The following is a 21498-nucleotide window of genomic DNA, read 5'->3' as shown; positions in this document are numbered from 1 at the left end:
CTTGCCACTTGAATTTTAGCAGTACAGCTGCAATTGCCTCTTTCAATCAGTGCTACCCACTGTGCTTTGTCACAGGGAACTCAGGATTTTTGTTTCAGGCATCATGATCAGTACAGATCAAGATGCTCCTAAGTCCCTGAGCACTAAGTCGAGGGGAATTAAAGCCACACAGGTCACATTTGCAGTGCTCAAACACAGCCCTGTTGCTGCTGCTGCTGCTGAAATAGAATCAACTGACAGAGGCCATCACAGAAATTGCCTCTGCAGTGGCAAATCAAATGAAAAAATCCTCCAGGAGAAAGAAAAACCAGAACTTCCCAACTCGCTTCATTGTTTCTTCTGAGCAGCAGAAGAAAAAGGAACAGGGCACCTTTCAGGCAGCTCCACAAGCTCAGGGTTCTCATTTCATTGGGAATCTGAGATGCAATTGGCCTTGTTAAAAGGATAAAAGCAAAGGGAATGAACTGGGAATTATTAGGAAAAAATGACCCTTCTTACACACAAAGTTCACCAAGTCATTCCCTGCATTTCTCCTTTTCACATTCTTTCTCTCACCCACTGAGAGCTCCAGCTTATCATGTTCTGCTGCTTATCATCACCTGATTGTTCTCTTGATTTCTCCCACTGCAAGAGATGTAGAATCATCTCAACTGAACACAGAAACAAACTCCCTCTGTCAGCCCATCTTCATGTTCCAGATCACTTTCCAGATGTCCATGGGGCTGTTGGAATGATGAGCTCTCCACTGCTGGCTGCAGGCTCTGGAGATTCTTTCTCCACATTCAGCCAGGCTTGTATTCCCCAACAATTCCTGGTAGCCCATCATGTTTTCTTTGGGTAGAAGAGGAACAATGAAAACCTCACCAATGGCACAACTCCTTGTCCACAAGGAAAAGAAAGAACAAGTTGTCAAGTCCTTCAAATATTTGTCCTGCTTTGCTGCAAGAGTTGTGCTGCACTCAGAGTGTGGGGAGCCAAGAGAAGCTGCAGCTGGGGGCACATCTTGTGACAGGAGCTGCACCTTGTTCTCCAGGACAGGTTTTTGGAAAGAACAGACGGGACTGGGGAGAAGATTCTGGGAAAATTGAAACAGCTTTTTTAAGAAATGAAAATAAAATCCAAAGAAATGAACAATATGTTTTTCTCTATTTTTCTCTCTTTATTTTTATGTTTCCCTTTTCCATCTTGCACTGTTTCTCCATCCCATTCATTCCAAATGGCTCTCACCTCTAAGATCTGAGACTTGGCAAGTTTTAGACCCTGTAAAATACCCTGAGCTATAGCCAGTTTGCCTTGCCCTGTTTTCCTTGGAAAGCAATGCTGGAGACACAAGTGCAGTGCTCGGCTCAGGTACAAATTCTGCATTCAGGGAATGTGCTCAGACGGTGTCTGAGCCTCAGCAGGGACAAGGCACAGCAGCAGCCAAGGGCATTGCTGTGCCCCTGTGCAGGAGTCCAGACTCTGGCTCTTGGCTCAGCAGGGCAAAGTTGCCGTGTTTGGCCAGGCTCAGGGGCTGCCCGGGGAGCGCGGGGCTCGGGCCGGGGCCGAGCGGGCAACGGACAAACGGACACGGGGACAAACGGCCCCGGGGCTTCAGCTGCAGCGGCAGCGGCGGCAGCAGCAGCAGCGGCGGCAGCAGCAGAAGCAGCGAAAGCAGAAAATTGATCAATTCTCTCTCTCTTCTCCCTCTCCCACTGTCCCTCATCTTCTCCCCGTCTCCCTTTTCCAGCGTCCCCTCCTCTTCCAGTTTCCCTCTCCCCCTGCCCGCCCGGGCCATGCCCCCAGCCCGCCCCCGGCCCCGGCCCCGGCCCCGGCCCCGGCCCCGGCCCCGGCCCCGTCTCCGCCCATCCCGCCGAGGTCTCCTCTTCGCCTGGCTCTGGCTGTGCTGGGCGGGCATCAGTGCCAGGGGCTGGGGCGGCATCGCTGCCCTTTGGCTCCGCCTGGCCCGACCCCGACCCCGGCCCCGACCCCGGCCCCGGCCCCGGCCCCGTCCCCGGCCCCGGCCCCGGCCCCGGCCCCGGCCCCGGCCCCGGCTCCTCCCGGGGCCCGCGGAGGACACAGGCGGTGCGGCCGCTGCCGCCGCCTCCGCTGCGGCTTCCCCGGCCCGAGCTCCGCCGCTGTCGCGTTCCAATGAGGGAACGCCTGCGGGTGCCCGGCCCGGGGAGCTCGGGGAGCGCTCGGGGGCCGTTCCTGGCCCCGGGCCGAGCACTGACGGCCGCGTCTCTTCCCCAGGGAAGGCGCAGCAGGCCCTGCAGCAGCGCTACCGAGTGGGGTCACTGCTGGGGCGCGGCGGCTTTGGCAGAGTTTTTGCGGCCACTCGGCTCTCGGACGGACTCCCGGTGAGCAGAGGGGCCGGCGGCGGGCGGAGGAGGAGGAGGGGGCGGAGGAGGAGGATGGGGCTGGACACGGTGGGCGGTGAGCTGAATCCGCTGTTCCCTTTGGCTTGCAGGTGGCCATCAAAAAGGTGCCACGGAACCGCGTCCGGCACTGGGGCGAGCTGGTGAGTGAGCGGGGCCAGCGGCAGAAGCCGGGCCGTGCCGGGCGGGGATGAGCCGGGGCCCGGCAGGGTGGGAGCCGCCAGGACACCTGCAGGGAGAGCGGGCGTGGGGCCAGCGGAGGGCACAGAGCATCCCGGGCTGGCTGAGGGCTCCCCGAGCCCTGGCACGGCCTCAGCCCCACTGACGGCACCGTGCTCCTCCCGCAGCCCGACGGCACCAGCGCACCCCTGGAGATAGTGCTGCTGGACAAGGTGTCCACAGGCTTCCCCGGTGTGGTGCAGCTGCTGGAATGGTTTGAGCTCCCCAACACCATCGTGATGGTGCTGGAGCGCCCGGAGCGGTGTCAGGACCTGCGACGTTTCATTCGGGCACGGAGGTTCCTGTCCGAGGAAGAGGCGCGGGAGCTGTTCCAGCAGGTGCTGGCGGCCGTGCGGCACTGCACCAGCTGCGGGGTCCTGCACCGAGATATCAAACCGGAGAACGTCTTGGTAGACCTGGACACCGGCGAGGCAAAACTGATTGACTTCGGCTGTGGCACCTACCTGCAGGACACAGCCTACACTCAATTTGCAGGTGAGCCCACACAGGGGTGGTGATCCTGGTCCTGGCATCTCCTGGCCCAACCTGGGTGTGGCAGGAGGGATTCTCCCAGGACTGGGGCTGGGGCTGGGGCAGCCAGCCTGACAAAATCCCCCATGGGTGGGAGTAGAAGAGAGGGGGAGCCAGAACTGGTGCACCAGCTGGTTTGGTGTGCAGGTGAGAATGGGCTTGGACTGCTCTGCTCACCTGGTTTGCCTTGGTTCAGGATATTTTTTGGGCAATGCCAGCAGGGAGGATGTGGGTGTGGTTTTTCCCCAGCACGGAGTGGGTATTTCCCTTTGTGTGTCATGGTCAGGCCTTGCCAGGGTTTCTGCTGCCCTCTTCCAGCACCAGTGGCTTCTTTTCCAACCCCAGGTTTGTACCCAAGTCCCAGGTGCTGGCGAGAGGGCAGCAGGTCACCCCGTGGGCCACTGGGGCAGCCCCCACATGCCCAGGGATGCTGGGGCCAGGCTCTGGGAGCAGCAGCATCCCCCTGATGAGCTCCATCCATATTCCATAGGAACACCGTCATACAGCCCCCCGGAATGGAACGACTTCGGCTGGTACCATGGCGAGGCAGCGACCGTCTGGTCCCTGGGCATCCTGCTGCACGAGATGGTCTGCGGGGAGCACCCTTTCAGGAGGGGCAGGAACATCAGATGGGGCCAGCTCCCGCTGCCACAACGGCTCTCCCAAGGTGGATCCTCATCTCTGGGCACGGGGGGAACACCAGTGCTGGGAGACAGCAGCGGGCTCGTGAGCATCCCGCTCTGGCAGCTGCTGAGGAGGTGGCACATGTCCTGCTCTCCTGCTCTCCTCCAAAACAAAGAATTGATGGGAAAGTTTAGGCCCAGCTCTGAGCACATCCAGCGTGGCCTGGGCACGGGAATAGTGGGGCAAAGCCGACAGGAGCCTTCTCCAACAGACCAGTGGTTTGTGGTTTCTCTCCCCAGACTGCCAGATTCTGATCAGGTGGTGTTTATCCCTGAACTCCTTGGACAGGCCCTCATTAGAAGACCTGTCCTGTGATCCCTGGATGCAGGATATTCATCAGCCCTAGAAGAAGGGAGAGAGCCACGGGCACAGTGATGCAGGGACCTGGTAAGTTACAGCTCCACAGATGCCCTGGCAATCAGCAGCAAAGAAACCCAGACATTTTTGTCCTGCCTGTGTCACTGCACTGGGGTCATGGAATGGGAACACACAGCCCTTGTGCTGGAGCTGAGCTGCTCTGCCCAGCACTGGTGGGCACCATCTGAGCTGGTTTTGCTTGTCCTGCTTCACTGACAGCCGGGCCCTGGGCAGAACCCTGACAGCCTGGTGTCACCCCAGGGAAGAAGGAGCCCCTGGAGAAGCTGTACCAGGTGGGGCTGCTGCTGCTGCTGGAGACATGGAGGAACAGCAGCAAGGATGACAACCTCTTCCTCCACCTGGCCAGCGGGAGCTGGCGATGATGGACTTTGATTCTGGCACCTTCTTCAAAGCCAGGCTCCACAGGGAATTTTCAGGTAAGTCCAGACCCAGGGGGATGCTCCCAGATTTGTGCATTGGCCGGGAACCAAAGGTTTCCCCTTTGCTGGGGCAGATGCAGCTGATTCCTCAGTGGCTGCCCAGCTGGATTTTGGCAGGGCTGGGGACGTGGGCTGGGGTGGATACGAAATGGGAGTGGGATCCTGGCTCTGCCAACAGCCCCCAGCACCCACCGTGCCCCGGCTGGGGCTGGGGCAGCCAGCCCGACACAAACAAACCCCCATGGCAGGAGCACAGGTGGGACTCCAGAACCTGAGCACGGCTGCTTTGCTGTGCAGCCAAGGAAGGGCTTGGGCTGCTCCACTCCCCTGCTTTGCTTTGGGATCACCGTGATTTTGGGAGACAGTGCAGGGAGGAAGGGAGAAAGCATGGGCTTCCCTCACCCATGGGTGGGTTTTTCCCTAGAATGTAGGGGTTGGGCCTTCCTCAAGCTCCTGACAGACATAAGATTTTTTACCATTTTTCTGGTTTCCCCTTTTTGTCTGTAACCTATTTTCATTAATTTGTTGTTTGTTTTTCTAAAGGAAGCGTTCCAGGTGGGGTCCAGTCTGGATCAGGAAGTGCTTGGGACCAGCTGTGGCGTGGATGGGCCGTGCCCTTGGAGAAGACTGAGGACATCGTTTGGGACCAGCTTTTCTTGTGGCAGCGGATGGTGTGAGGTGGGTCCTCATCTCCTTGGCATGGCTGGGACAAGAGCTTTTGGGAGATGGCAGCGGGCACAGGAGCATCCCGCTCTGGGCAGCTGCTGAGGGGCTGGATCTGCCGTGGCTGGCTGCAGGCTGGGCACATGTCCTGCCCTCCTGCTCTGCTCCCCAAGGCAGCAGTGATGGGCAGCTTTGGGCCCAGCTCTGAGCACGGCCAGCATGGCCTGGGCACCGCGGCTGGCTGGGACAAGGGGACAGGAGCCTTCAGCTGACGGGCGGTTTCTGCTTTCTCTCCTTGCAGCCGGGCTCTGCGGATGCTGAGGCTGCTCTGGGCTCTGCCAGGGCTCTGCTGGGCTCAGCACCGGGCCGGGATCAGCCAAAGAAGAAACGCTGTGACCTGCAGCAGAGACTTGAGCATTTTGGCAATGCAGCTCAAGTCTGCACAGTGTCCACCTCCAAGGGAAAACATGACACCCCCCAAAAATTAAACTTGTTCCATAACTTCTGAAATGAAATCCATCTGGGATGACCCCAAATGACATTTTTCATCTTGCTCAAGCTGTAGCTCAGCCCTTCTCTGAACAGTTGTGTCCCCACACCTGCCTTTTACTTCACAACTGCTCCCTCCTTTCCCCCAGTGAGTTCCCAGCCCATCACAGTCTCCATCACACTGCAGCCTTCCTTGATGCCCCTCACCACGAGGAAGGCCAAGCCCCAGTCTCAGGGACTCATCCTGTCCCTGGCTGAAGAGCAGCAATGTCTGTGCCAGGGGCTCTTGGATGTCTCTGTATCCATGGACAGAAGGGTCTGTCTGTGCCAGGGGCTCTTGGATGTCTCTGTATCCATGGACACAAGGGTCTGTCTGTGCCAGGAGCTCTTGGATGTCTCTGTATCCATGGACAGAAGGGTCTGTCTGTGCCAGGGGCTCTTGGATGTCTCTGTATCCATGGACAGAAGGGTCTGTCTGTGCCAGGGGCTCTTGGATGTCTCTGTATCCATGGACAGAAGGGTCTGTCTGTGCCAGGGGCTCTTGGATGTCTCTGTATCCCTGGACAGAAGGTCTGTCCTTGCAAAAGTTTCCATAATATCTTGGTACCCATGGGTATGGAATGAACACAGAGAGTGAAAGTGTCAGTCACGTTGTTCGCACACTCCTTCCTTTCCATCCAAGACACATCCATGCACACCCCCACATACAGATATATTAAAAGGATAGGGATGGATAGAGATTTCCCACAGAGCTCTAACTTTGGCAGAACTCACCTTGTAAGCCATGGCCAGGGCATTTTTTTCCCAGCTCTGTGTCAGTAGGTGTCCAAGAGCTGAAGGGAACAGCATTTAGAAGCAGTTTCAGGATTTCTAGGCAGGAAAGGGAGCTGACAACCATTCACATAACTCACCATATTCGTCAGGATGGGCTGCTGGTTCTTTAGGAATATGGCACAATGGAGACACGAGACTTGGGATAATCCCAGCTCTCTGTGGATCTGTGCAAAGCTGGAGCAGCAGAAACACCTTGTGTCTTCTTTGGGGACACAAGGTCCAAGGAGCTGGGGTGGCAGAGCATGACCTGGGCTGGTGGCAGGTGAAGTCCCATTTCATGACATCCCGGAGTGGCACAGGACAAAGCTCCAAGCAGCCACAGCCCCACTGAGGAAGTCCTTGGAGTGCTGCACATCCCATAGGAAAAGCTGCATTCCCTCAGTCCATTGGCATTTATCACTTCCATTTGCAACACTTTAGGTCCAAGTTTCAAACTGCAAAATATTTACACTCAAGACACAGTCATGAAGAACATGTATTTCAATTTCCTATTCCTTTAACTGCAGTGCAAAATATCTTAATATTGGAAAAGATCCATCAAATCTGTCAAGGAAGGCAGCTAATGAATCCTTTCCACTAGCATGTGTACAAACTAAGTAACTAAAATCAAAGCTGAGTTCTCTTTTTCAAAAGATCAGTTACCTCTTTCTTACTCTGGAGTTATAGAACATTTTTCACTACACATTTGAGGGTAATTTTTATCTTTTTTTTTTTTGTGTGGTTTTTTTGTTTTGTTTTGTTTTTTGTTTTTTGTTTCTTGTTATTATGTTTTGGGTTTTTTTATACATAAAACATGTCCTAGAAAAGGCACATCCTTTGCTCCTGGTTCCCGTGTGGAGCAGCTCCCTTCCCGCTGGCTGAGCTGCTCAGGCAGAGCCCGGCAGCTCCTGGCCCTGCAGGGCTGAGGCTTTTCCCCGTTGCTGGGCACAGACTGATGGAGCAGCACTGCTGAACACGGGCACACGCAGAGGGAGCAGAGCAGCTGCCTTTGCCCACCTGAAGCTCCAAGGCCAAACTCTGAGCAGGCACGGCTGCAAGAGACTCGCAGGCTCCCTGTTGGCTCTGCTGCCCCACTTGTGCCCGGCCCAGCTCTGCGGGAGGCAGAGGGAGAACAAGGGGCAGCTCCCTCCCAGCCCCAGCCCAGGGACCCCTCCAGCCCCGGGCCTTGGGCCACTGTCAGCACCCGCTGCTCCAGCCACCGCTTCTGCTGGCACTGACAGCAACAACCAAACTGGGGCTGGTCCCCAGGGAGCAGCAGCAGTGCCTGGATCTGATCCCTCAGCCTGGGGCAGCCCCCTGGGGGAACAGAGGGCACAGCAAGAGGGACAAAACCAGGCAGGGGCAGAGACTGGGAAGAGCCAGAGCTGGGAGCAGCAACAGCTGCTTCATTGCACTCCTGGAGAAAGCTCTTGGCTGGCTCAAAGCACTGAAAGGTGTGAAAGGCAGAGAGGAGGCCACACCAAACAATGCTCCTGTTCTCACACCCTCCTGTAATAAATGGAAATTATTCATGCTAACTAAATTGCAACTATTTGGAAAGTTATTATTAGGAGCAATCAGGGGAATTGGTGTTACAAGGTAGATGTACCCCTCTACAGATGTTACATGTTAACATTAAGATAAAGGATGTAGTTTTGAGATAAGAAATGTCCTAAGACAAAATCGACCTTGAGATGGATAAAGTTGGAATGACTTTAGGCATAGGGCCTGAAAATTATAAAATATAAGACTAATTAGTGGAGCACAATGCTCACTTACATAACACAACGCTTAGGACACACACACAGCCTGTGAGGTTATCCAGAGGACAACGAGGATGAGTGTAAGCCTTCAACCAAAAGACCACCAAAAGAAGACTGAAGACCCCCTAGCAACAAGTGAAGCATGCACCATGAAGAATTGTGATGTAAAATTAAAGAATCAGAAATAAGATGAGACTTACTGGAAACATGAATGAATATGTATAAGTATACAGTATATAAGTTTAGTTTGAATTGCTTTATTTCATATGTAAGGGGCTTGAGAAGCCCTCTCTGTACCCCAGTCAGTTTTGCTTATGCTTTAATCATAATTACTGGCAAGCTATATTTATATATTTATTCATACATATATATATATACATATGTGTATATATATATATGAATATTTTCACTAAATTGTACTCTTTTACTAAATTGTATTCCTTCTATATCAAATTGCTATTCAATCCACTAAATTGTATTCTTTTATTAAATTGGATTATTGTATTCAATTCACTAAATTGTATCTTTTTTTTCCTTGTTATTAAACTGCTGTTAACTCAATAGCCCTAGTTGCCCAAATTTCAATTTCATTTATGACACTGCCCTTGGGTGAGTTACAGCCACAGCGAGAGGGAGGAGGAGATGATCCCACCCATGGCTGCTGCTGGCTCCAGACATTTGCTGAGATAAAGCTGAGCCAGAGCTTCAGCATCTCTCCCAAAATCACAGAATCACAGAATGCCTTGGCTTGGAAGAGACCTTAAAGTTCATCTCATTCCACCACCTGCCATGGGCAGGGACACCTTCCACTATCCCAGGCTGCTCCAATCCCCATCCAACCTGGCCTTGGACACTTCCAGGGATCCAGGGGCAGCCACAGCTTCTGTGGGCAAGCTCTGATCTCTGCCCAGGTGAGCAGGGACAGGAGCCGAGGGAACGGCTGGAGCTGGGCCAGGGCAGGGCTGGGCTGGAGATGAGCAAAAGCTTCTTCCCGCACAGGGGGCTGGGGCAGTGCCCAGGCTCCCCAGGGAATGGGCACGGCCCCGAGGCTGCCGCAGCTCCAGGAGCCTTTGGCCAGCGCTGCCAGGGATGCACAGGCTGCGATTGTTGGGGTGTCTGTGCAGGGCCGGGGGCTGCACTCCATTATCCCAATGGGTCCCAGATGCCAGCTCAGCCCCTTGTGCAACTCTCACCCTTGGGCTCAGCCTTTGTGTCCCCTGGAGGCGCTGGCAGAGCTGATGGGGTGGGGCAGGAGCGGGGCAGCCCCAGCGTTCCCCTGGCAGTGACAGCACAGCCGGGCCAGCAGCCCCAGCGTTCCCCTGGCAGTGACAGCACAGCCGGGCCAGCAGCCCCAGCGTTCCCCTGGCAGTGACAGCACAGCCGGGCCAGCAGCCCCAGCGTTCCCCTGGCAGTGACAGCACAGCCGGGCCAGCAGCCCCAGCGTTCCCTCCCTGGAGACGCTCCAAGGGAAGCGGCCAGAGCCGCGTCCAGTCAGCGGAACTGAGCGGCCACTGAGCACCCCCGGCCTGGGCTGCTGTGGATTCCTCTGCACACAGCTCGGGGAAGGTGCCCTTGGCCACCCCCACAGTGCCACAGACAAGTGTCACACACAGTTACACAGCTCTGCACACAGCTCACAGGGGGAGATAATTTAAAAAATAAACCAACAGAAAAACCACCACGAGAAAGAGAACTCCTACCTGGCAGATCTGTTCCATCCTTCAGTTGAGACACCTGCATGCACACAAAACCTGGGGCTACAAAAAATGAGGCCTCATAGGCACATTTGCAGGAAAAACGGGTTTAGGACAGGCTATCAGCAGAACTGTTCTCAGCTGGGTGAAAAAGGCCCCTTTGGCAGCTGCAGGGCCATTGAAAATGCAGACCCTCAGCCCATGGGGGAGAAAAGGGCTCTGAATTCCCCTCCCCTGACACACAAACCCTGCTCCCAGGCTGCTCCCCACACAGGATTCTACTGGAGGACTGTGGAAGGCTGAGAGTTGGCTCTGGCTTCTCCATGTTCCATGTCCTAAAGCTGCCTGGGAGAAGAAATTTAGGGTCAGCTCCACTGGCACAATCCCTCCTGGCCCAGGGCACAGCACCAGGAAGGTCTTTGCTCCTCCCTCGGCCCTCCCTGAGGAGGCTGGCAGGGCTCGCAGGTTGATGGCATTTGTCCTTGCTGCCCCTCACATCCCACTGCCCCACAAAGAGCCCCGAGCCACCCGTGAGGGACAGGCCCTGCTGGGCCAGGCCTGGGCTCAGGGCTTGGCCTTTCTGCTTCCTCCAACCCAGCCAGGGCTGGCTCAGCATTGCAGTTCCTGTGCTGTGCCCCAAGCTCGCTCGGGCCCTGCTGGAAAGGCACCTGAGGTACCTCCATCCCCTCGGGCAGTGCATGGGAGAAAACAACAAACTTCTCAGGAGGGTGGGGAACAAACTTTCAGCTGCAAACTTTAGAGAGTGAGGTACTCGGGAAATCATAAAGCTGCATGCAATTAGAGGAAATCACTTCACTAAGCACTGACTGAGCCAACTCGTCCAACCCATCCAACTTCAAGCTATCCAGATTTTGAAAACTGAAGTCAGGAGAAGCGAGAGAGGGACAGAGATCCACAGTCAGCCTTGGATCCAGCACCATCTCAGCTGCTGTGAGCTCCAGGGCCGTGGCACATGTCAGTGTCACACCCGTGTCACAGCCTCACCTGCTCTGCTCCCTCTCCCAGCTGGGGTTTTTGGGGTGCCAGGGGCTTGGCAGCCACTTTGGGGCTGGAGCAGAGGCTGCAGTGGCTGGGCTGGGGCAGTGACCGCCCCACACAGGCAGAACTTGCTCTGCCCCCAGACACACCCTGGAGATGTCTGGGGCCATTCATCATTTCTCTGCTCTCCAGTGCTGAGGCAACGCACTCTGGCTACAGCTCTGAGCTCGTGCCCATGGCAACCAGCCCTGGCAATGGGGCTCCATGGAGCTGCTCTCAGGAACACCCCAAGAGCTGGGGAGTGCCCCAAAACCTCCTGAGAAATATGAGATGCCTTAAAATCTCTTTGGGAACATCCAAATATCCAAAACTCACTAACAGATTTCCCCTCCATTCATCATCCCCAAACTTTGGCTGTCTCATTGCAGACCCCACCCCACCTCCCCAATCCCAAGGCCAATCCATCCCACTCCTGCTGGACTTCAGAATGCCTTCCCAAGCCTGATTCCCCCCCATTTCACACCTCCCAAACTCCATCCCACCTATCCTGCCCCACCCATTGCCCATCTCACCCCTCCTGATCTGCATCCCACTTCACCCAATCCACTTCCAACCCCATTCCACCTGATGCCTTCAGAAGGCTGACCTAGAAAAGAGGCTGGACAGAGTTAAGAATAAAGTTTATTAAAAGGCCTTAAAGGATACACCTTGGGCAGTACAAGAACCTGGATAGGGCTACACCCAGGATGGACCAAAAATGGTCACAAAAATGGACAAGTGATCATGAGGTCTCACATTTTCAGAAGTTTAGGTCCATCTGCATATTTGGATTCATTGTCCAATTACAGCTTCAGATGAGGAAGTCCCATCCTTCTTGTTTTCTCACTTCAGTCCACCCTTGTTCATGCTTTTGGGCATGGAACTTGTAACAATTGTCCTTGGTATCAAGCTAGAAAAGGAATTGTTTTGTCTACCTACTCTCTGAAGAGAGCTCACTAGCACTTAATAGGAAGTTCAAAACTACAAACCCAGGCAGTACAGAATTTGAAAAATATGAAAGCTAAAACTTAAGGCAACACACCCTGAGGGACTGTGGAATCCAGTAATTTTGGGTGGGATTGAGTAGATTTCAATGGCACTGAGTGGTTTTGAGGTGACAGATAGAACTCGCTCATCTCCTTGAGTGACAAGAGATGGAGACAAATACACCAAATACCCCCAAAAACCCTCCCCATTACCTCCCTGAATACCAGATTCCCTTCAAGCACTAGTAAAAGTGAGGTTTTAGATGCCCTTGATGAATCTGTAGACTTTTACCCCAATTTTGTCTGTTTTAACGGGATGAAGATGAATCAAAAGAAAATTAGGGCCAAATCAAAATGACCACCAGCCCAGTGTCTTCCCAACACAGATCACTGGGAACGTGGGTCATCAGGGCTCTGCCCAACATGGGTCCTCTGATGGGGGATGGAGCTGGAGCACCACATGAAGCTCTTCCTGCACTTGGGGCACTCGCAGGGCTTCCCTTACCGGTGCCTCCGTTGGTGTCTGGTCAGAGCAGACCTGTCTGAGAAGCTCTTCCCACACTGGGGACACTCACAGGGCCTCTCCCCAGTGTGGATGCGCCGGTGCCTGCTGAGGTTGGAGTTGTGCTTGAAGCCCTTCCTGCACTCGGGGCAGCGGAAGGGCCTCTCATCCGTGTGAATCCGCTGGTGCTGGAGGAGATCTGAGCTGGTCTGAAACCTCTTCCCACACTGGAGACACTCATAGGGCCTCTCCCCAGTGTGGATCACCTGGTGGATGGTCAGTTGGGACCTCCATCTGAAGGTCATCCCACATTTCTCACACTCATAGGGCTGCTCCCCAGTGTGGGTCCTCTGGTGGATGGTCAGGCTGGAGCTGTGGCTGAAGCTCTTCCCACATTCCCCACACTCATAGGGCCTCTCCCCGGTGTGGATGCGCCGGTGGGTAATGAGGGTGGAGTTGTGTTTGAAGCCCTCCCCACAGTCGGGGCAGCGGAAGGGCCTCTCATCCGTGTGAATCCGCTGGTGCTGGACAAGATTGGTGCTGCTCTGAAACCTCTTCCCACACTCAGGACACTCGTAGGGCCTCTCCCCAGTGTGGATGCGCTGGTGACGGATGAGTTTGGAGTTAGAGCTGAAGCCCTTCCCACATTCCCCACACTCGTAGGGCCATTCCCCAGTGTGGATCATCTGGTGGCAGATCAGGCTGTTGCTCCGGCTGAAGCTCTTCCCACACTCCAAGCACTTGTAGGGCTTCTCTTCATCCTGAAGCCGCTCATGGACCACCAGCTCAGAGCCCCTGCTGGATCTCCGGCCGCCTTCCCGGCACAGGGTGGGTCTTTCCTCCTCAGAGCACCCTGGGATGGGTTTGGAGCCCCTCCTCCTGCGAGATCTCTGGGGATTTTCCTCCCTGTTGGATTCCTGCACTGTGGAGCTGCTCAAAACGGCCTCTTCCATGAGGTTCTTCTGTGGGGATTTGTCCTCCCTGGTCTCCATCCTCAGCTCCTTGTCTGGGGGAGGAAGGACAAGGAGAGGATGGGATTTGCCTCCGTGCCAGAGGGAAGGGGAAGGAGATCCCCCCAGTGCGTCCCCGGCAGGACGGCGTCGGCAGCGGGGTTGTCCTGCAGCCGGGGGCCAGGCTGGGCTGGGAGATGGAGCAGGAGAGAGGGGGAAAGGGGCACTGACTTCCTCCTCACCTGCCTGGGTGTCCTGGTGCATCTTCCTCTTCCTCGCAGCCTCTTCCTCCATCCAGCCAAGATTTGGGAATGGGAAATCCTGGTTTGGGGAAAAATACAATTCACGAGCACATTGGGTTAGGGAGTTTGTTCTGCCCAAGTCCATCTCTAGAAGTCACCAGCCATCCATAAAAACCTCCCAAACACCAAGATTCACCCTGAAAATGCCTCCCAGGAGTTCCCCATCTCTGGTCTCTCCTCTTTGCTGTTCAGGGGTTCCCCCCTGTTCCAGCTGCTCACGGTCACACTTGTACTGGGGGTCCTCTGTCTGCTCAGTCCCTGCCCTCCTGAGGCTGCTGGGAGTACCAGGAATCTGAAAAGTTCCCCCCATTTCCATCTCCTCAATAAGGGATGCTTGGACTCCCCAATGTCACCCCAAGGGGCATTTGCTGCTCAGCTTTGGAGTTCTTCATTCTCCAAACATCCCCCCAAAATCCCAACCCAGGGACGCCCCAGGATATTTGTGCCAAGATCCCCCTCCCCAGGCACCTGTGGGATGGGGGTGATGATCCCATGGGTGAGGGGCTGTGAATTCAGGGAGGGCTCGACCTTGTGGTTCCTTCTCCTTTCCCTGATCCTCCTTTGTCCCTCCTCTTCCTCCCTCTCCTCCCCTTCCATCCTTTCTCCTCCTCTTCCTCCCTAACGCCAACTCCTTCTCCTACTCCCATCCCTTCTCCCTCTCCTTCTTCATCCCTCCTCTTCCATCCCTCCTCCTCCTCCCCCAGGAGCAGTGACACCCTCGGTGCCCCGTTCCCAAACCCCTCACAGCCCACGGCAGGAGCGGGGATGGAGCCGGGACAGGTCGGGATGGGCAGCGCGGGGCTCTCCGCTGCTCCCACCCGCTGGGGACGGGGGGAACCCGGCCCGGGGAAAAGGAGAGGGAAACTGGGAAAATTGGGGGCTGCAGATCCAACCTGGGGCTGGCTGGGGACCCTGGCTGGGGACTGCCAGCCCTTGGGGCTCCTCTGGGGAGATGTGGGAGGGGGGAACACAGAGAGGGCTGGGGGATCCCAGGAGTGGCAGCACTGGCAGGGACTGGTTTGGACTGGGGTAACTGGAACCTTACTGGGGTAACTGGGAATGATTGGGGATGAGCACAAGCATGCTGATGGTAGCTGAGATATACTGGGAGTGTCTGTGACCATCCTGGGGAAATTGAAATCACACTGGGAACAACGGGAACTGTGCTGGGGACAACTGGGATCCTACTGGGATCACAGTGGGAGCAACTGGGCCATGCTGGGTAAGACTGGGACCATACTGGCAGCAACTGGGACTGCACTCAGGGTGACTGGGAGTGACTGTGAGCAACTGGGATACACTTGGAGAGACAGAGACAACAGTGCAGGTAAATGGCAGCACCTGGAACCACAGTGGATAATCCTGGGAGCAGCTGTGCCCATGCTGGGGTCATACTGGGATCCTACTGGAACTAGCTGGGATCATACTGGGGGTGACTGCAAAGGGGCTGGCTGGGACTGGAACCATGCTGGAGGTGACTGGGAGCAACTGGGCCCATCCTGGGAGTGACAGGGAGTCACTCTGGCCATGACTGGAACCATACTGGGAGTATCTGGGAGTGACTGGAACCATACTGGGGGTGGCTGGCACAACAGCTCATACTGGGGGTGACTGAGATTGTAGTGGGAGTGACTGGGATCATCCTGGAAGTGACTGGAACCATACTGGGAGTGACAATGGCTCCTACAGGGATAGCACTGGGAACCACTGGGATTACAGTGGGTGCGAATGGAACCTGACTGGGGGTTACTGGGAGCTACTGGGCCCATGCTGGGAGGAAAATGTGGACACATTGGGAGCAACTGGGTTCAACTGGAAGGTACTGGAACCGTGCTGAGGGAACTGAGACCACAACTGGAATCATACTGGGAGGAACTGGGAGCCACTGGGAAAGACTGGGATCATTCTGAGGTAACTAAAACCTTACTGGGGCAACTGGGATATACTGGGAGTGTCTGTGACCATACTGGGAACAGCTGGAACCACACTGGGGGCAACTGGGGGTGAGTGGGACCGTGCTGAGATGGACTGGGACTATTCCAGGGACAACTGGGATCACACTGGTAGGAACTGGGAAGAATTACAACTATTCTGGGATCACACTCAACTGGGATCATACTGGGATCACAGTGGGAGCAGCTAGGTCCATGCTGGCTGAGACTGGGATCCCACTGAGGGTGACTGGAATCATACTGGGATTGACTGGGAGTGGCTGGGAACAACTGGGATCATGCTGAGAGCAACTGGGAGGAGCTGGGAATGACTGGGAGCGTGCTGGGGCTGACTGGGATATACTGGGATAGACAGGGAGTCCCAGGGATCACACTGGAGGCTACTGGGGTCACACTGGCACTGCCAGGGAGCAACTGGGGGCCACTGGCCTCATACTGGGAGTGACTGGGATCAGACTGGGAGTGACTGGGATCAGACTGGGAGTTACTGGGATTAGATTGTGACTGGGATGAGACTGGGAGTGTGAAGGAAACTGGAAAATTGGGGAAAAAATGGAAAAAAGCCCAGGATAAATTCAAGGAAAATGGAAGGGAAAATTCGGGGAAAAACCAAAAATATCAGGGTGAAATCCAAAAAAATAAGGGAAAAATCAGAAAAAAATTGGGAAAAATTTGGGAAATACAGGGGAAAATCTGACAAAAAAATGGGGAAAACCAGGAAGAGTTTGGGGGAAAAAAAGAGCAAACTTAAGGGAAAAAATGTGAAAAAATTGGGGAAAAATCAGGAAAAGACAGTGGAAAAAATCTGGGAAAAATCAGGAAAAGTCAGAAAAAATGGGGAAAAAATCAGAAAAAATAGGAAAAGAAGGAAAAGTCATGAAAAACCAGTGAAAATTGGAAAAAATATTTGGGAAATCAGGAAAAAAACTGGGAAAGGACTTGGAAAAATTGGGGAAAATCCAGAAAAGAAAGAGGAATAAAATCTGAAAAGTAATAGGGAAAAAAACCAGGAAAAATCAGGTAAAAACTAGGGAAATTTGAGAAGAAATTGGGAAAAAGCTAGAAAAAATTTGGGAAAGGAAGAGAGAAGAATCAGGAAAAAATGGGAAATACATGAAAAAAATTGTGAAAAATTGTGAGAAATCAGGGAAAATATCAGGAAAAGAAAACCAAAAAGACCCTGAGAAAAATCAGGAAAAATCAGGAAAAAATTGGGAAAATATTGGAAAAATGAAGGAAAAACCAGAAATATTTGAGAAAAAATTGCAAAAAAATCTGGAAAATAATTCGGAAATAATCAGAGAAAAAATGTGGAAAAAAAAAGAGAATCAGCGGAAAATCAGGGAAACAAACAGGAAAAGGATAAAAAAATCTGGGAAAATCAGAAAAAAATAATGAAAAAAAATCAGGAAAGAACTGGGGAAAACCAGAAAGATTAGAGAAAGGAAAAGGGAAAAATCAGGGAAAAAAAATGGGATTAAAACAGGAAAAAGCACAAAAATCAAGGAAAAGTTTAAGAAAAAAATGGGAAAAAAAAGAAAAAAAAATCAGAAAAAGAAAAAAATAATGAAAAAAACCCCTGGGGGAAAATCAGGAAAAAAAATGGGAAAAACAAGGGAAAAAATTGGGAAAAAATGGGAAAAACCAGAAAAATTATGGAAAAATTAGAGAAAAAGTTGGGGAAAGACAAAAAATTTTGGGAAGAGGGAAAAATCAGGAAAAACAAAAAAATCAGGAAAAAAATGGCGAAAAAACTGGGAAAAATTCAGGGGAAAATGAGGGAAAAATAAGAAAAAAAAGAGAAAAAAAAAAAAAAGAGAGAAAAAGATTGGGGAAAATCAGGAAAATTCCAGGATGAAATCCCCCTATCCCATTTTTCCATGAAATTTTGGGAATTGCCTACCTGGGAGGTTGTAGAAGAATTTCCGGACCTGGGAATCCGGGGAGTGGGGAAAGCTGGAATTGCAGATGAGCTGGTCCAGATTTTTGGGAAGGTTGATGGCCTGGTCCTATTCCAGCTTCCAGAATGTTCTGATGAATCCCACGCCTCCTTCCAGCTGGAAATCATGGGGAAATCATGGAAAAATCATGGGAAAGCTGTGATTCAAATTCATGGAGTTTTGCCCCCAAAGCACCCTTTTTTCCCACGAAAGTATTAATTTTTTTGAATAATTAAATGGAAAAGATTAGGGGGAAATAGGGAAAATTAGGATGGAAATGGAGGAAAAATGGGGGAAATTGAAGCCAAAATGGGAAAATAATAGGGAAAAAATGGGATAAAATTAGGGAAAAATGGGATAGAAATGAAGGAAAAATTGGGAAAAATGGGAGAAAGGAATGGAAGAAGATGGGGATAAAATGATGGAAAAATGAGATAAAACCAGGATAAAAATGGGGAAAAAAATGAGGGAAACTGGGAGAAAAATGAAGGGAAAATGGGAATAAAAATGGTAAAACTGAAGTGAAAGTGGGAGAAAAATGGAAGAAAATGGGGAAACCAGGAGAGAACATGGGGAAAAAACTGAGGGAAAATGGAGCAAAAAGAGGGTAAAATGGAGAAATGGGGAAAAAATAGATTAAAAATGGAAAAAAAAAAAAGGGAAAAATTAGGACAACGTGGAGAAAAAATGGAGTAAAAATGCAGGAAAAAATAGAAAAAAAATCAGAAAAAATAAGAAAAAAATGAGGAAAAATGAGATAAAAAGGGGGGAAATGGAGGAAAAAAGGAGAAAAATGGGTGAAAACTAGGGAAAAATAAAAAATAGGATAATAACGGGGAAAAAAATATATGAAAACGGGATAAAATGAGGAAAAATGGAAAAAAGTGGGACAAAACCAGGATAAAAACGGGAAAAATTTGGGATAAATGGGATACAAATGTGGGAAAATGGGGATAACATTTGGGAAAAATGGAGACAAGTTGTACCCTAATAGGGAATGACTGGGAGTGATTTGGCTCTTCCTGCTGCCGAGGAAACTGGAGCCACACGGGGTGAGCAACTGGGCAATGCTGGGAGCAGCCACTGCCGGCACCGGGAGCCCCGAACCCCTTTCCCGGCCATGCCGGACCCGCATCCCCCCGGCCCCTTTGCCGGGGCTCTGCCGCCACCGCCACCGGGACCCCCCAAAAACACCTCCCGGGGACCCCCGGGGTGCCCCCGAGGGGCATCTGCGGCTCGGCTCTGGAGCCCTGCCATCCCCAAACATCCCCCCCAAAAACCCCAAAGCCAGGGAGCCCCGGGGGATTTGGGGCGAGCTCCCCCTCCCCGGGCACCTGCGGGATGGGGGGCGATGGTCCCGAAGGAGCTGCAGATGCAGAGAGCGGGGAGCGCAGGTGGAGCCTCCTCTGCCTGCTCCAGCTCTTCCTCCTCCTGCTCCTCCTCTTCCTCCTCCTCTGTCCCTCCTCTTCCTCCTCCTCTGTCCCTCCTCTGTCCCTGTGCGTGGTTCGGAGCCCTCGGGTGAGCGGGGCCGGGCCGGGACACGATGGGAAAGGGCTGGATCCCCCCCAAACCGAGCTGGGGGCAGCGGAGCTTTGGGGGAACAATGGGAACGGGGCGGGACAGGGGAACAGGGGGAGGTGGGAGCACTGAGGGTCCCCCAGTTCACCCCAGGAGCCCCAAGCCCCGTCCCAGCCCCCCCAGTTCCCCCCGCAGCCCCGGCTGAGGGGGGCTCAGCCCAGGAGCCGCCGTCGTTCGGGGCTCCCCCGAGTGCAGGAACGGGAGAGTTCCCGGCTCGGGGAGGCCCCAGCACAGGAGGGGATCTTGTCCCTCTTCCAGGGCCTTTCAGGATCTTCAGGACCCTCTCAAGAGGAGTTTTTTTCAAGTTTTTTTGGGGGGATCCCACCACTACAGGGGTGTTTTTTCCTCCCCATTTTAGGGTGTTTGTGCGGCCGCAGCCCCACAAGCCCCTTTTGAGGGGGGATCATGACGGCTTTAAGTGACATTTTTAGGGGTGTCCCCACCCCAAGCCCCTGTAGGGGATGTTTTGTCCCCCAGGGTGGATTTTGGGGGTTCTCTCTACCATGGCCGCTTTAAGGGCCCCCGGTGTTGTCGGGTCCCACTGTAACTCCTCTTAAAAGGGCAACACCGCTCCCGTTGGTTCCGGCAGTGGAGCCCGGGAGGGGTTGGGGGTCCCGGGAGGGGTTTGGGGGTACCTGGGTGATGCCGATGAAGGCGATGGGGTCCCCATGCTGGGTGCAAACCTTTGTGAGGGGTTCCTGGGGATTTTCAGAAGTTCTGGGTGGTTTTGGGGCCATGGTGGTTTTTGGGGGGTTCCCAAGGGGGTTTACAGGGGTCCTGATGGGGGAATTTGGGCGATCCCGGGAGTGGAATTTGGGATCTCAAGGCTGTTTTGGGGAACCTGCTGGTGATGGAGATGGGGACCCCATGCCAGGTATGAACCTTCTCAATGTCTGTATGGGGTTTTGCGGTTTTGGGGAGTTTTTGGAGCATCCAGGGCTGTGTTTGGGATCAGGGGAGGTTGGGGTGTCCCGGGGGCTTTGGGGGTTCTCGGCAGGTTTGGGGGCACCTGGGCAATGCGGGTGGCAGTGCTGGGGACCCCGTGCTGGGTTTGAACCTTCTCACTGCCCACGGGCAGCGTCAGCGTGTTCAGGGAGATCCTGGGGGGCCCGGGGGGTCACCCCAAATCCCAGGGACCCCAAATGCAGAGGGACCCCCCAAACTGCCCTCACCGCTGGATCTGCTGCAGGCAGGGGGGCACCAGCACTCGGCCCCCACCCTCCACCATCACAGGGGGGCTGTGGAAGAAATCTGAGGGTGCACGGACAGGTCGGGTGGGACCCCCAAAGTCCTGGGGGAGGGGACACGAGGGGACTTCCAGGAATTCCCATTGTGAGGGGATGAGGTGGAACCCAGAAAGAGTTTGGGGGGCCTGGGTTGGTCATGGGGGACCCCCAGGAGTCTTGTGGGGGCTGGGGATAGCAAAAAACAGGGTGACCCGCAGGATGGGTTTGGGGGGGAACTGGATTGGAGCTCCCATGGCAGTGGGATGGGGAGATCTGCCCATGGAATTCCGTGGGAATGGCATCGCAGTGAGATACATCTACAGAATTCCCATGGGAATGGGACAGCAGTGGGATCCATCCTTGGACATCCCCTGGGAATGGGATGTCTGAGATCCATCCATGGAATTTCCATGGATTTCCCAGCCATGGATTTGCCCTCCCAAATCCCACATTCCCATTCCCATATTCCCATGGGAATTTTGCCCTCCCCACCTTTACACTCCAGCGCCTCCCGCCCATATCTGACATATTTCCGGAGACATTCCCTGCAGCTGTGAGCCAGGGAATTTGTTAATCCCTCAGCCTGGATCTCAGGGATCCCCATGGCGGTGCCACAGTTGCCATCGCAGCCCCACAGATCCCCCAGCCCCGGCTCCCCCCGCTCAGCCCCGCTCTGGCTGTGCCGCTGCTGCAGCATCTGCAGCTCCCCGCTGGCCCCGTGCCGGTGCCGCTCCTTGTGCCGGCCCTGGCTATCCCAATATCCCAGCCCTGGCTATCCCAATATCCCAGCTCTGGCTATCCCAATATCCCAGCCCTGGCTATCCCAATATCCCAGCCCTGGCTATCCCAATATCCCAGCCCTGGCTATCCCAATATCCCAGCCCTGGCTATCCCAATATCCCAGCTCTGGCTATCCCAATATCCCAGCCCTGGCTATCCCAATATCCCAGCCCTGGCTATCCCAATATCCCAGCTCTGGCTATCCCAATATCCCAGCCCTGGCTATCCCAATAT

At 53.9% G+C, this 21498-nt stretch overlaps 2 protein-coding genes and 1 long non-coding RNA gene across 9 annotated transcripts in view; 2 read left to right on the top strand and 1 right to left on the bottom strand.

Moving 5' to 3' along the window:
- Positions 1-21498, top strand: part of LOC111944285 (uncharacterized) — a 211548-nt gene that overhangs the window by 105198 nt on the left and 84852 nt on the right. The gene's annotated exons all lie outside the window — the stretch shown is intronic.
- On the top strand, positions 3602-4580 carry LOC147647207 (uncharacterized). Its single transcript, XR_015281647.1, has 3 exons — positions 3602-3774; positions 4031-4178; positions 4368-4580. It is a non-coding gene; the product is annotated as an uncharacterized LOC147647207 (long non-coding RNA).
- The window catches only part of LOC147647200 (uncharacterized), a 182290-nt gene continuing 172464 nt past the window's right edge, over positions 11673-21498 (bottom strand). Inside the window, exons 2-5 of one of the 7 annotated variants that reach the window (XM_086872565.1) lie at positions 19015-19956; positions 17644-17797; positions 13729-13807; positions 11673-13542 (exon numbers count right to left, since the gene is read on the bottom strand). In XM_086872565.1, the coding sequence (XP_086728691.1) occupies positions 12536-13542; positions 13729-13780 (1059 nt within the window). In that variant the 5' untranslated portion in view covers positions 13781-13807; positions 17644-17797; positions 19015-19956 and the 3' untranslated portion in view covers positions 11673-12535. Of the gene's footprint in view, positions 13543-13728; positions 13991-14590; positions 14873-15715; positions 16810-17643; positions 17798-19014; positions 20937-21498 lie in introns of those variants that run through there. The other 6 variants (XM_086872566.1, XM_086872562.1, XM_086872564.1 and 3 more) reach the window with 6 other exon arrangements.

Source organism: Cyanistes caeruleus, unplaced genomic scaffold, assembly GCF_971803275.1.
Source record: "Cyanistes caeruleus unplaced genomic scaffold, bCyaCae1.hap1.1 HAP1_SCAFFOLD_65, whole genome shotgun sequence".
NCBI classification, from domain to species: Eukaryota; Metazoa; Chordata; class Aves; order Passeriformes; family Paridae; genus Cyanistes; species Cyanistes caeruleus.
This window is presented reverse-complemented; position numbering and strand designations above follow the sequence as displayed.